This window comes from Urocitellus parryii, chromosome 6 (genome assembly GCF_045843805.1).
Source record: "Urocitellus parryii isolate mUroPar1 chromosome 6, mUroPar1.hap1, whole genome shotgun sequence".
NCBI classification, from domain to species: domain Eukaryota; kingdom Metazoa; phylum Chordata; class Mammalia; order Rodentia; family Sciuridae; genus Urocitellus; species Urocitellus parryii.
In genome coordinates, this window is record NC_135536.1 from 10733391 (window position 1) to 10748329 (window position 14939).

General features: G+C 53.7%; 1 protein-coding gene across 1 annotated transcript; it reads right to left on the reverse strand.

The window, feature by feature from the left end:
* Positions 1 to 1363: 1363 nt before the first annotated feature.
* On the reverse strand, positions 1364 to 9139 carry LOC113198915 (alpha-1-antichymotrypsin). Its single transcript, XM_026411778.1, has 5 exons — positions 9051 to 9139; positions 5692 to 6296; positions 3636 to 3909; positions 2279 to 2429; positions 1364 to 1785 (listed from the first exon to the last, which is right to left on the reverse strand). Exons 2-5 carry the CDS (start codon positions 6284 to 6286, stop codon positions 1588 to 1590), a joined length of 1218 nt encoding a protein of 405 aa, XP_026267563.1. The 5' UTR covers positions 6287 to 6296; positions 9051 to 9139; the 3' UTR covers positions 1364 to 1587.
* Between the last annotated feature and the right edge of the window lie 5800 nt (positions 9140 to 14939).

The window sequence follows — 14939 nt, forward strand, 5'->3', positions numbered from 1 at the left end:
CAGCCTCGCTGTTCTGTGCTCCAGAGCCACCCACCTTCTTCAGATTCTTTGAAATGCCACCATGGCTTTCTCCGGCCAGTGACATCCCCTTTTAGGGTCACCTAACCACCTCTAGTCCTCCTCTGATCTCAGCACAGAAGTCTCTTCCTCTAGGAAGCCCTCCCAGACTCTCAGACTGAGTTTGGTGCTCTCCTTGAGGCCAGGCCTACTGTTGTCATCCATTTCCCCTTTAGGTTTGAAGGCCCGTGAGGGCCAGAGCCATGAACATCTCTGGGAGCACTCACAGCTTGGCTCTGGAGATGTCCCTAAAGTCTCCTGTGTGCAAGGCTTGGTCCCCAGTGCAGCCAGCTTCAGGGCGGGGGAGCTTTGGAAAGTGGTTGGATCATGGAGGATCTGATCTCACCCATAGATTAATAATTTGGAAGCATTATTTGGAACTTTAGCAGGTGGAACCTGGTTGGAGGAAGTAGGTCACTGGGGTTGTGCCCTTGGGGACGACATCATGCTCCTGGCCCCTTCCCCTCTCTCAGCTCATGCACCTGCCATGAGTTGAGCGGCTTTCTCTCACCACACCCTCTGTCATGATGTTCTGCTTCATCTGAGACCAGAGCAATGGGTCCAGCCGACCGTGGCCTGAAACATCTGAAACTGTGAGCCAGACCGAACCTCTCCTTCTTTGATTGGTTTATGCCAGGCATTTTGGTCACTTTTATGAAACACTAACCCAGAATCACTAGGTGGCTGAGGGTGCTCCTCTGGCGGCAGGTGGCCCTCACCAATACCTTCGACGGTGAGTGCGGTGCCGTTGTGTGGTCCTCACACCGAATCCACTGTGGTCAGTCCCCAGTCCCGCATTCTGGTTGCTGAGGGGAACCGTCTGTCAGGTGAGATTTTGGAACTGGGGAGGCAGTTGAAGCGCTCAGTCTGGGAACCCAGAACAGAACTGTTCTCCCCTCATGGGGGATGCTGGGGTGCAGAAGGGGGAGATCCCACCAGAAGACCCCCCCCCTCAATTGCAGGAGCAAAGGGTCGGTGGCTGTCCCAGATGTGGATAGGACCAGGAGTCCCTACAAGAGGCAGTAGGTGGGCAGAAGCTGGGCCTTGGGACCAGGTGACTCTGGAGGCCAGAATGGGAGAGAGGGCAGCAGGGTCTCCACTTTGCCCTGGTCTGAGGTCCTGGTGACCTTGGTCACAGGCTTGTGTGGTTTGGCCCATCTGCTAAAGATGAAGGCAGCAGCCCAGACCCTGGGGTGGGATGGGACTGTGTGAGAGGCCAGGGGGCTTGACTCAGGGACATAGGCAGAGCAGGGATTCAGATGGTCAGCAGAGAAGGACACCAGGAAAGAGTGCAGGCACAGGAAGATGTTTATTGCTGTCAGGAGACCTCAGAGCCTCAGAGCTCCACAGTCCCCAGAGTCTCTGTGCCTATGGGAGCCACACATGCAGTTGCCGTCACCTTCCCAAGGAGGAGCGAAAGGGCCAGGCCACTCTGGGTGCTCTGCATCAAAGCCAGGCTGTGTCCAGAGACCCATGCCTGGACTTCCATCCCTGGCTCCTAGTGGGTGTCCCACTACTCAACAGAGGGCTCTAGGTTGGCTTGGGGTTGGTGATTTTGCTCATAAAGAGGATGACGTCTCCATGGACGATGGTCATCAGGAAGGGCTTGTTGAAATTCACAATGGTCTTTGTGCCTATCTTTGCCGATGTGAGGACCATTTTGACTCCAGTGGCAGCAACTGCTTCCGTCCCCTCCTCAGTCACATCAAGCAGAGCCTTGTGGATCACCTGCGGGGACAGGAGTGGGCAGAAGGGAAGCAGCCTGCCTGAGGCTTTTAGGGAACTGATGCATCACAGGTTTCCGTCGAGACTGTCATGTAACCATTGCTGTTGCCTGTTACCATGACTGTCCTAAGAATAGTCTGTGCCCACAGATGGAAAAGCTCATGGTGGAAGCCTGCACTTATTTTCCAACTGGTGTCTAGCATGAGGTAGTGTCTGCTGCGGTCTGATCCCAGGCCCAGGCTCCTCCCCATGAAGGGCTCCTGTGTCTTGTCATGATGTGTGTGTGTTTGCAGGGTGGGTGACCAGCCTGTAACACTGCAGGAGGCGCTGGGCTGTAGCCCGGCTCTTCAGGGTTTGGTGGAGACCCAGGGAGGGTGATTGGACATTGAGAAATACAGTTATCTGTACAGATTCAAGAGTCCCCAAACGTCCACCCTGGCCTTCACTATTCAGGTTTAGCCGTGGAGAATGAACTGCCCGGAGTTCACAGACTCACCTTAGAGACCATCAGGTTCTTGTACCCCGTGACCCCTGACAGGTCAGCCTGCTCGGTGAAGACCTCCCTGATGCCCAGTTGGTGAAGAGCATCTTCCAGATTGAAGTCACTTGAGATGCAGAACTTGGGCAGATAGAGCTCATCTATCCACCTAAGGAATGAGAAAAGTGAGATCTGACCATCGCTTGACTCCGTGGCCATCCTCCCCCACTGCAGCACTGGATTCCCCAGTTTCCTCCACCACTATCCCTTCTTGCAGGAAAAATGTTCTCTTCCTTGATTTCTTTTGTTACTGTTTGTTTTTTTTTTGGAGAGGGGTCCCCGGGATTGAACTCAGGGGCACTCGAACACTGAGCCACATCCCCAGCCCTATTTTGTATTTTATTTAGAGACAGGGTCTCACTGAGTTGCTTAGCACCTCAGTGTTGCTGAGGCTGGCTTTGAACTCGAGATCCTCCTGTCTCAGCCTCCCGAGATGCTGGGATTACAGGCGTGCGCCACTGTGCTGGCACCCTTAATACACTTATCACTGTGTGCTTGGTCTTACAGCTGCTCGATACAATGAGGCTCTGTCTCCCATTGAACTCCGAGTTCCATGGGTGCATCCTGTTTGTCTTTAGATTCATTCACTCATTCAAATCTCTGAGCACCCAGCGTGGGCTGGGCACGTGCACAGATACATCAGAGTTTTGTAAATAGGATGTCTTTGATGAATATTCAGAACTTCTCATTGAGATCTGCTCTGTACTAATCAAAGATGAAGGAAAGGGAGAGTTTGGAAGTTGAGAATAAGTGGACAGGGAGGGCCCTCTCCAAAAAAACCAAGTGGACCCAGGTGTCCTGGGGTCTCCAGGGAGCTGGTGTGAGGAGGGTTGAGAGTAGGTAGCCCCAGCAGGTGCCACTCTGGAGGTGCTCGGGGCTGGGGCTGTGGCCTCAAGTCTGTGTTGAGGCAGATCTTTGCCTTCTCTGTTCTGTAAGTGTCTTCCCTGTCTATTGCCCCCATCCAGTTCTCAAAGTCACCCCAAGAGGACAAGGACCACAGAACAAGAGCTCCACCTTCAAAAGGCGGAGGCCAGGAGAAAGCAGGTGAGGGTCGGGGACGGTGCCGGAGACGCCTCGTGACTTAGAACATGTCTGAGTCAGAAGAAGCCTGGTTACATTTGATGTCCTCTTAAAATATCTGGCCTAAAGCCACCAGGCAGCAAAGGGAAGAGTGGCCTCGGATAACCCCTGTCCCCACATGGGTTCTTCCACCACTGTGTCACTGGACCCTGGTGAGACCCTGGGGTGGAGGGAGACAGGGCCCTAGGGGCTGGGATGGAGGGGCGCCGTCAGCTCCAGTCCTGGGGATACGCACTCCATCTGCAGCGAGCTTCTCCACCTCTTCAGGGTGTGTGGGAGCAGCATGGCCTCCACCTTCCCCATCTTGCCCGAGTCAGGGAGGATGAAGAGTGCACTCGCATTGCCAGCGTAATCCAGCTGAATCACGGTGCAGGAGAGCGCCTTGTCCCGGAAGTAGGGTATGTACAGGTCCTCGGCGCTCATCATGGGCACTTTTATCCACTTCTTCCCGCTCAAGTAGAACCTGGCCTCGGAGGTATCGCCGGGGTAAAAGGGCGTCATCCACTTGGCTAGAGGGGGAGCAAGCCGTCGCAGACCGTGAGCACCAGGGCATCTGTGCTCCACCCCAGCTCTGCCCCCAGCCACTCAGGGTCCCTCTCAGGGGTGGCCCTGCCTGGGTTTGGGAAAATACCTTGGCAAGTGGAAAAGCCACGGGGGAAAGGGGAGACCCAGGGGCCTGGATTGGAAAGGGGACCCTGAAACAAAGACCTGGTTACTTGGCGCAGCCCGACGACCCCTGCCAGGCTGGCATAAAAGATCCTCACACTGAAGACCCAGCCACTGGGCTTCCTGTCACTCGGTGCCAGGCGACCAGCTTTCAACGAGAAGCCTTGTCTCCCTGCTGTGGGGCGGGGGCTCCCCTTCCTGCCCTCCCAGGATGGTCCCCTGGGGCCTCCCCTTCCCTGCGGTCCTCTCACAGGCCACCACTGACTTCCCTGGGAGGGGCGGGGGCTCTGCTCTTAGTCTGTCTGGATTCAGAAGAAAAGAAAGCCATTTTTCTGGCAAAGTCTTTCTTTCTTGGCTCCAGGCCCCGCCTGGCCCCCTCTGGTCATCCAGTCTGCATCCTGGCATCCCTTGGTGTACCCTTTGTGTACCCTCTGCCATCTGGGTGCAGAGGAAGAGGAAGGACAGGGCGGGAGGGGGAGGGGCCAGTGCTCATCAGCTGTCCTGAGCCTGTCCCCGCTGGCTGTCCATGCTGCAGCCCCAGCAACGGCCAGGCCCATCCCACACTCTCCAGGTCCTGTCTGTCAGTCAGGAGGATGGGAGGGGTGACGAGGGAGGGCAGGGCGGCACAGGTCTCCATCCCCACCAGGAGGAGGAGCGCGCCCAGCTCCTGGGCACTCCATGGACCACTTGGTTACCAGCCCTGCCAGGAAGAAGGGACGATAGGAAGGGGCGGTTGGCTTGTGGCTGGGAAGGAAAGGGTCCTAACAAAGGGACAGGTGTTAGGAGGAGCAACAAGGAGATTCGAAGATCAACAGAGCACATCAGGCCAGGACCAGTAGAGGAGGGAGGCTTGGTCCCGGCCTTCCTCTACAGATGCACCTGCAGGCCCGAGGCAGTGCTCCCCGGAGCTCTGCCTAGTCCACCCGCTCCCTGACTCCGTGGTCCTTTTCTGTGTCCCCATCTCTTCTTTTACTTGTATCTGGGCCACTGGTGGGATCTCCCTGCCCATCCTCTGTCCTTCAGAACTACAGGCTGAGGTTGGCCTAGCTGGGTTCCCATCAATGGGATGTGGCACTAGACCAATTAGAACCTGAGAAAGGGTCCCGCCTTTCACAGTGCCCTTGCCAGAGCCTCTTCCCTGGGGGTGGGCCAGAGTCCTGGACCCTCAGGGCTGCCAGGCCCCACAGGGCCATCTTTGTCTTCCCCTGAGAAATGGCCCCAGGCCTGCCTGGACTCCCTCTAGAGACAGAGGCCAAGCCAGGATAAGGACTACCCTGGGTGGGTAGGTCAGAGATGCCCAAGAGGGCACAGGCAGAGAGTCTTCCTGTCCACATTCGGCAGCATGGGGACAAGGACAAAGCTGTGGTTCCTGCCTTCCCTGATGGAATTTGGAAGGAGTGAGTTTCACCTAGGTTAATGGGATGCGTGGAGGTCGAGTGCTGGAAGGACAGACTGTGATTCACAAGCCACAGGGGAGAAGATGAGGCCTACGGACAGAGTGGGGTCTGGTGCCCAAGTCCCCCAAACCACGGACACCTCCTCTCTAGTGGTGGCTGGTTCTCCAAGCCAGGACAGACAGCTCAGAGCTTGGAGTTCCTTTCCTCTGAGCCCAGGCCTGCACTCACCTTTAAAGAAGATGTAATTTAACAGGACCATCACCGTCCGGGGGTCCAGCCCTTTGATCAGGTCCACGATTTTCCCCTGGGTTTTTTCCTTCACATAGTCATTGATGCTCTTCTCGGCAGCGTCAAGGTCCTGGAAGTTGGTGGTGAAGGTCTGGGCCTCATAGAGGCTCTGGGCATCATCAGTGAACTTGGCCAGCAGCTCCAGATCATCCTCGACGAACATGGCGTTGCCTATGCTGAGCTGCAGCTGGTCGCTGGGCTGGCTGAGGGTGCGCAGGAGATGCTGGAAGCCCTGGTGGATTTCCGCCTCCGTGATCGCCGTGAGGTTGAATTTGAGGCCCTGGAGAAGCTCCCTCAGGGTGGTGTTGTGGGCCCCCAGGGCCAGGAAGGCCAGGGCGGTAGAGATGCTCAGTGGGGAGAAGACGACATTCTCTTGGGGATTCCTGGAAGCCAACTGTTTGTAGAGGCTGAAGGTGAAGTCGGCATTGTTGGAGGCAAATCTCAGGGTGTTCGGAGTCGGTGTGCCAGGTGAGTGGCAAAGGACGGCAGGGCAGAACCCTGCCACCAAGAGCCCTAGAGCCAGGAGGGGGGACATTCTCTCCACTCTGAAAAGCAAAGATCTTTTAAGTCTGAGAGGGCCAGGTGGCACCCTGACAGCCTCCCCTGCCTGTACTCTGTCCCTGCTCTGCTGTCCCTTGCCAGCGCTGTGACCCCCCCCTCCTTGTAGGTGCTCTCTGGGCACCCAGTGAGCACTCAGGAGCTGCCCTTGAAGGGTTAACTTGCCCAGTGTAATTACCTTTCTCCCATAAGGTAATTACAGTCACTTGGTCATTTTTCCCAGTGGAGAAACTGGGCAGAGAGGTAGGGTTGTGCCAGGGTGGCACCAGCAGGTGGAGGCATGCAGGTGGGAACTGTTGGGAAAAGTGTAACAGCAGCTGCACCCCAGAAAAAAAACCCAACATGGCGCCTAAGGACCTTCTCTTCCTACTTTCCCCTTTTTCCACTGGCGCGAAAAGTTCCCGCGGGTGTGAACTCTCCCGCGGGCGCCAATATTTCAAATCTCGCTGGCGGGGAACCTGAGCCCCAATGAGAACTAATTCCTGGGCTCTGGAACTGATATCTGCAAGAACTTGCCAATAAACGGGTGGCCCGCCATTTACCTAAGCCCTGCCATCTCCCCTTAGATCTATATAAGCCCACAGCCTTTTGCAATAAAGTGGAACTCTCCGGGCGAATTGTCTTGCGTGGAGGCTTCTTTCGGGAACAAGTTGAGACACTCAGAATGCCTCCCCCTCCTGTCAGCCGGCAGGCCCCAGGCAGAGGGGATGGAAGGCAGGATCTCTCCCTTGGAACCTCCCTTAGATGACAATTGTATGATCCTGGGCAAACCCTCCACTGCATGGTGCCTGGTTTAGCCAGGGTTAGTTGGGAGGAGACTCAGAAGATAGCCGGAGTGGTGCCCGGAGGCTGGCGGCCCTGGAAATGGTGACTGTAAAAGCCAACAGCAGGTAGGTTGCTCTTTTCAGCCTCTGCCAGGTTACCACGTGGTGGTTTCCACCAAGGCCTGGGAAGACCCCTTATTGGAGGGAGAGCAGAACATGCACCAGAATTTCTGACCTGGGCTGGATTTCATTTGGGTGATTGCTGGGTGGCAGGGCAGTGGCACCCCCTCCTCCACAGGAAATCCTAATTAAGCTTCACCAGAAATCTTCCCCATAATTGATTTTAGGACTATTGGCAGAAGAGTCTCTACAAAAGAATTCAATGTAGTTAAACTTCCTGTTTCCTGTTGCTCTAGCTTACCTGGCCACCGGGCTGGAAGAGATCAGCACTCCAGGTGCCCAACACTCTTTACTAGTTTTGCACAAACATTTATGGACTATCTCATGTAAATAACAACATACAGAATAGTTTGTAAAAGTGTGTTTGCAAATGCACAGAGTGAAGAGAAAAACAGATTCTTTTAACTAGGCTGCTGGGCCTTGGGCCAGAGATGTTTACATTTCAAAGAGAAGAGGTTACTCATTGAGCTCTGTGATAACAGCTGGCAGGGGAGGGGAGAAAGGGGAGAAGAAGATCTCCCCTCCTCAGGAGCTGCCCTTAAAGGATTAACTTGCCCAGTGAAAGAAAAAACTGCTTTTGTGTGAACTTCTGCAGATTGTGAACTTCTGAGCCCCTCCAATCACACACCAGGTATAAAGTTCTGAAGCTGCCTGAATTCGGGGTTCAGGGGGATTCACTGGTTACAGGAAAAGTTTTGCCCTCTGAGCCTAACTACGGCCACTAAACCTGCTTCCTGTTTCCTGTCTGGGGTCCTGCCTCCTGTCTCCTACAGCAGCACACGAGTGACTAACCCAATCTGGCCTCTGTCTCTGTCTTTACCTGTGAAGTGGCTTGGGGAAGGTCCATGATGAAGGTGTGGCCCCTGGCTCATAAAATGTGTTCCAGAGGGCCACCTCCCCACACTCCCTGAGCTAGGGACCAGGGACTGAGAGGGCTGAGCTCAAAGCAAACAGGGAGCTCACCTGCAGCTCCTGCCCACTCTGTCCCAGCATCCAGGGAGAAGGGGACAGCTTGAGAGGTGGGAAGCAGAGGAAGAGCCAAGAGGGAGAAGGAGAGGGAACAGGAGGGGGAGGGGGGTTGCTGAGCTGCTGTCACCAGGGAGATGGAAGTGGCTTCAGACAGGCCCAGGGACTGTGGCAACTTGGTTGACCGTCCTGGTCAGCTTTCTGTTGACCGTACTCTCAGGCCGAGGCAACCATTTCTTTGGAAAAGCATCAAATAATATTTTACACACAGATCATTTCAGGAGGGGAAGGATGGTGAGTTTGGGCTGTCGGAGGTCTGGCTGTTTCTGAGCTGTTTCAGGACAGAGATGCAGCCTGTCTGTCTGCTTGGCCCTGGGGCCTTGGTGGGAAAGTGAAGTCCCCAGCCCAAGGCAGCTCTCACAGGGACCCTAAAATCACCCCTGGGTCTGCTGCCTCTGTCCAGAGGGACTCGCTCCAGTCATCATAGCTGTTCTTTGTTCTGGTTCTGAGAGGACACCCTGTGCCAGGAGAGGGCACCTCCTCCCCCTGAGGGCCAGACTCCAGCTGGTTCCGCACAAAGAATCTACCAGTGTTGCCCAGAAGCACCTCCACTCTTTGTGGGCTTGAAAACACAGCCCCGGGGGTGGGGGGGAGGAGAGGGCTCCCCTGGGAGAAGAAGTGGCAGCCCCAGCGCTGCCCCCTTGCCACCGAGCAGCTACCTGCAGGACTCACGGGCCCCTCCCTCCCCACATGTTCTAGGCCTGGTATAGCCCCATCCTGGAGAAATGGAGCCCTTGGCTCCCAGACAGAAGGCTGGGGCCTCAGGATTACCTGGCAGGAGCGCTGGCTGGCTGGACTCAGAGGAGGATCCAAAGCCCAAAGCCGGGGCCCCAGATTGCAGAGTGCAGGGTTCTCCCCAAGACCCAAGCCTATTTATCCGCTAGGACTCCGCCCCCTGCTTAGGAAATGTTGACCAGGAAAAGGGAGGACTCTGTTTTCAGACTGGAAATGCCCTGACACCAGTTTCTGGTAACATGGATTTATAAGATCTTGCAGAACAACCCAGTTACAGGAAATAGCCCCTAACTTTTGCTAACATCAAAAAGCGACATTAAAACCATGGTCTCATTAGTGTGATTTCTGTTTATGAAATGCTCACTGAGAAACATGGAGAAAACCAGAAAATAAGAAGACATCAAAAATATCCCCCAGATGTTTATCGCCCAGAGAGGGACCTAGCTAACATTTCCATATATTTCTAAGTCATTTCTTTCCTATCTGAGTGTATCTTTGTGGGGGTGTGATATGAATCTCTATGCACACTCAGATGTAGTGTTTAAAAATACAGGACTTTATTTTTCTAGACCTCCATTTGCATTTTGAGCAATCCTCCCCCAGAAGGGTTGGTCTCAGGGCTCTGCCCCTCCCCAGAGGTATACAGAGAAATAGGGTGGCAGGGACCTCATCTGAGCACAATCACTGTGGAGTCCTTGTCCCCAGGTACTATGTGTCATGGGGGCCTCCTCTGGCCACGACCTGATCCTGAAGCCAGAATTAGGCAGAAAGGCAAGGGTCAGATCCAGAGATTGGAGGAATTGAAATGTTAATTCCTTCAGAGCCCTTCCTCCCCCTTATCAAGATAACCTGCCCCTGCTCCAACCTGTTGCTAAAGTAAACTGTCTCAGGGATTGTCCCCCTTCCTGTCCAGGTCACTCCAACTTGGCCCCTCCAGCCCACCTGCTTCTCACCCTCTGGCCATCCCACTGAGCATCTCCTGGGCTAGTCAGGAACCCAGGAAGGAGACAGAGAAGGGGAAGAGAGCAGAACAAAGGAAGCCTAAGACCTGCTTCCTAGGACACCAGCTATGGCCCCTTCTCCCTCCCAGGAGAAGTCTATATTCCCCCTTTTTAAATAACTCTGCTTCATATTTCATGCCTCTGCGCGTTTCTCTCATGTTAAGCTTTGACACGTGAGGGAGGGAGCAGGACTCGTCATCGGTAACCGGCGTTACCAATCCTTCTGCACCTCTGTCGTTGGTTCACCCCAACAGCTCCTTGTCCCTCATCCCTGGCCTTTGGTTCCCCTCAGGTCTCTCTCTTACTTAATCTATCTTGGGGTGGGGAAGTGATCCCGACATTCCACAAAATCACCCACCCCTATCCACAATGGCCTCTGAAAAAATTCAGTGTAACCCTTGGGGTTCCACAGAGCACCATTTGGAAACCGCTGATTAATGGCACGATGTAGGTCTGATTCGAATCCTGAAGTAGGTGCTAGTCATGACCTCCATCACAAGCAAATCACTGGAAATCCCTAACCCTCCATCTTCTCATGTCTAAGACATAGATCACCACATTTCCCTGTCAGGTGCTTATAAAAATTAGGTAAAATACAGTCCGGCATTGCTTAACGACGGAGACGTGTTCTAAGAAATGTGTTATCATGTGGCTTTGTCATTGCACAAACATCATGGAGTGTACTGTCACAAACGTGGCTGCTGCAGGTCAGTTGCTTCATGGGGCCCTCAATGCATGTAAGGTGGCTTTACAGTCAACTGTATTTTTATAAATAGAAGTTCACTCTAAAATGGTAAAAAAAGTCTAGCGTGGTAAACAGGAATCAGCAGCACAGGGGTCCACGGTCATTATCAAGCCTCACGCACTGAAGGGAATTGTACATACTGTACTTTGATAGACTGGCAGCGCAGCAGGTCTGCTCACTGGGCCAGCTCACATCAGCATCTCTGCAAATACGAGGGCAGAGTTGTGCGGTGACACTCTGCCTGCCCATCACCAGCAGCAGAAGTTCTTCAGTTCCATTAAGATCCTATGGAACCACGCTGTACATCCTGCCTGTTGTGGGCTGAAACGTCGTTAGGCAGCGCACGATTGTAACTAAGCTCTCTGAGGACGGGGCTTTCTGCAGAGCTACATCCCTTGAGTACTTGATGAGCAAGTGTTGGTTGTGAAGATCAGTCATCGACACTAGGAGTTGACTGATCTTCCGCTCCCTCCTCCCAACTCCCTACCACCCTTCCTTATGTGATGATTGACACATTTTCAGGCTCCCCAGATTTTCTGTTGAAGACATATTGAATCTTATTTCAGTTGGGGAGTGAACCCAGCCCCTCCCGGTGCTAAGCATGGGCGCTTCATGAGCTGAAAGTTTATTTCTGTCTTGTGTAAGTCCAGATGGAGATGGTGGGGTGAGGGGCAGCTCCACGTTGTCAGGACCCCAGGCTCCTCCGCTTTGCTCTGCCATCCAGGTGTGGTTGGCTCTGCAAGACGGTGCAGCGCCATGCCTACTTTCCAGCCAACAGGAAGGGCAACGGGGAAGGAGGCCCACACCCTTCCCATTTGTCACTATGTCCTTTCCACTTGTGCTCCATGGGCCAGGACTGGGTGTCAGCCTCCCCCCAGAATGAGCAGGTGAACTGAACTTCAAATAGCACGTATGTTTTTGTTCCTGCGGTTACCAAGAGCTTTATAGGAAAGCTCTTGGTAACCGCAACACCAGTGCTCAGCAATCCACGATCCCCCACATAAAGCCCAGAGCAGAACGCTTGCTTTCCGGCTCCTCAGCTGGGATTCAGCCTTGGACCTTGCAATGAGGCTCTATTTGCCCTGGGGTTTTCCTGAGCTTATCAGGGGTCTTAGGCTTCTGTTATTCCTGCCACCTATCTGTGAGTGATAAAGTTGATCTGGGTGACTTGTGCAACCAACCCTTTTGTCTCACTGTTTTCCTACTTGGGCAGCTGGATTTAGGCAAAAACCTCCTGCCAGATCTAGAAACTGGAGCAGAAGCTTGAGACTCAGCGGTTACCAAGAGCCTTCCTGTAAACCTTCCGTTCGTTTAATCCTTCCTTCATTTCACAAATATTGACAGATGGATTCTGTGTGCCACGCATTTTCTCAGGCATTGGGTGTCCAACAGTAAAGGAAATACACAGTGACCCTGCTCTGAAGGGGGCTCCGTCTCAGCTGTTCTGGAAGAGTGCCCTTGCTATAAGGGGAGGCCTATAGGATTTTAGACTTTAAGAGCCACAGATGGTCTCGGTCTCCTTCCCCTCTGCTCTTCCCGTCTCTCCCTCCCTCCCACTATCTACTCTTCTCTTCCTCCTTTTCTCTCCTTGCTCCTCCTCCTTCCCAGTCTTCTCCATCTTTTACAAATCTGTAAAGCCACCCTTAGCCTGGGAGCTACTTCTGTGGATTGGCTGTTCTGATCCCAGTATGGTGGGCTGAGGCGGTAGGGCCATGGAGAGGTGGGACCTGGGGAAGACAGGACCTGGATACCACCCTCAGAGGGGATTAATGCAGTTCTCGTGGAGCCTCTGTCAGTTCCCATTAGTGAGAGTTGTTATAAAAAAGAGCACATCTCGTTCCTGAGCCTCTCTGGCTTCCTGTGTCACTGTGTGATCTCTTTGTCACCCACTCTCTTGTGATATAGCCCACCATGAGGACCTCACCAGGGGCCAAAGAAATGGGCCCACCTGATGTTGGATTCTCAGCCTCCAAAACTGTGAGCTAAGTAAACTTATTTATAAAGTACCTCGACACAGATATTCTGTTGTAGCAACAGAAAGCCGACCCATACAATATGAAAAAACAGACTGAGGCCTGGATTTGGCCAGTGGACCTAATTGGTCAACCCCTAGATAACCCCTTTAAACAGCTTTCCTGTAAAGTACAGCAAGGCACTTGGAGTCCAGGAACGTGAACACTTTTCCTCTTTATTTTAGTTCAGGCCCACAGCAGGCATCGCCCAGGAGATTGGGAGCTGCAGTGAAATTTGTTGCTTCTGCTCCCTCCTCCCAACTCCAGGCACCCTGCATGCAACTTCAGGGAGTCCCTTTCTAATTGGGATCTACTGTGTGTGAATGGACGCCAGGCACCTGGGGCCCTCGCACGGGAGGAGTCTCAAGGCCTTGAGAGCTTCTGCTCATGTTTCTAGATCTGGCAGAAGGTTTTTGCCTAAATCCAGCTGCCCAAGTAGGAAAACAGTGAGACAAAAGGGTTGCACAAGTCACCCAGATCAACTTTATCACTCACAGATAGGTGGCAGGAATAACAGAAGCCTAAGACCCCTGATAAGCTCAGGAAAACCCCAGGGCAAATAGAGCCTCATTGCAAGGTCCAAGGCTGAATCCCAGCTGAGGAGCCGGAAAGCAAGCGTTCTGCTCTCGTGGATTGCTGAGCACTGGTGTTGCAGGCTGCAGACTTGGCTTCCGGCACCTCCATCCTGCTTGGCTTCCTCCTTTTCCCACCCTCTTCTCCCACCCTCTTCTCCTCAGCCCCTGGCAGGTTGTCAGGTGGCCAGTCACTCATTCAGTCCCACCAGCCTCCTCACTGGGTGGCTCTGGGCAGGGGGAAGCTGTTTCACAGGGAGAATACCTACCAGGCCGTCTTATTTCAATATTGTCTTTTCCCAGGGGGGGAATGACTGCCTTTTTGTATAGATCCTGTCTCTGACTATGTTGAAACAAACCTCCACCCATCTTTTACCCTGTGGATTATTACCGGGCTTTAGCCTGGGTCCACTCTAGGAAGAGGGGTTCGGAGAGAGGGAAAATCTTCCAATGTTTAGACCTGTGGTTTGGCCAACTGCAAGCCGTTAGGTGGTAGAGCTGGCAGAACTTGGGTAAAACCTGTCCAAGGCCAACCCAGAACTCAATCCCATGCTCTTTCAAAAAACACAAACAACAGCAGCAGCCTCCCCTCCCTACAGCCCCCACCCCCGAAAAAAAGGAAGAAATTTTCCTTCTGGATACAGAACAGCAAGTGATTGTCTCCCAGGTGTTGGGGTGAATGTTGGGCTCGATGAGTCGTCAAGGGTCCACGGTCTGTGTGGTTGGGGTCCAGCTGAAGAAGAGCTTCATCCCTCCCAGTCACTGTCCTCCCAGGGGATGGTTTAACCCCCTGACCTAACATGGACCCAGCTAGGAAGCCACGGTGGTAGGGAGCTGGAGGTCACCCTGGCCTTGGTGAGGCCAAGGCCAAGCCTCCACAAGCCTATTGAAAGAAGTGGAGAGAGATGGGGACCCCAAGTGGCACCGCCTTAGGTGCCTGTGAGTGTGGCTGTAGCACCTGCCTCAAAGTGTCCCAGGAGCTGTGACCAGCAGGTGTTCCTGTGGAGGGACAAGTACCCTTACTGCCTTCAGCCTGGAGTCACCGTGGTACTAGGGAGTCACTCAGAGCCTTGGGTGTCTCAGGTTGGGTTGTTGATGCTTTCCCCTGTTTCTGAGTCGTTGGCTTTGAGGTGCTACTTGCGATTCTTCAATGCAGATTTGGCTACGATGGGCTGAGGAAAACCGTAGGAAGTGGGCAGTGTCCACTCTGGGCTGGGAGGTGAATGGGGAAGGGTGCACTTGGGGCTTCACAGGGGTATCAGCAGGAATTCAAGCAAGAGGGAGCCCCACTTCCATGGAAAGGATGAGGCCGTGCGTGACAGAGCTGGTTCCTTCTCACGGGAAGGGCCTCACTGTCCCAGGCTTGGGTCGCAACTGACACATCCATGAGCTGGGGACCTTAGACCAGTTACCTCTCCACCTCTCTGAACCTCTGTTGTCTCAGAGCTCTTCCAAGGATTCTTAGGAGGAAGAACTGAGATTCTGAAATGACAATATCAAGGAACCCCAGAGAAGGTCCAGCCTTCTTTGCTACAAATGGCCCCTGGTCTAGCTGGATCAGGAGGGAGCCTGTTTTGCTCCATGTTCAGGCCTGG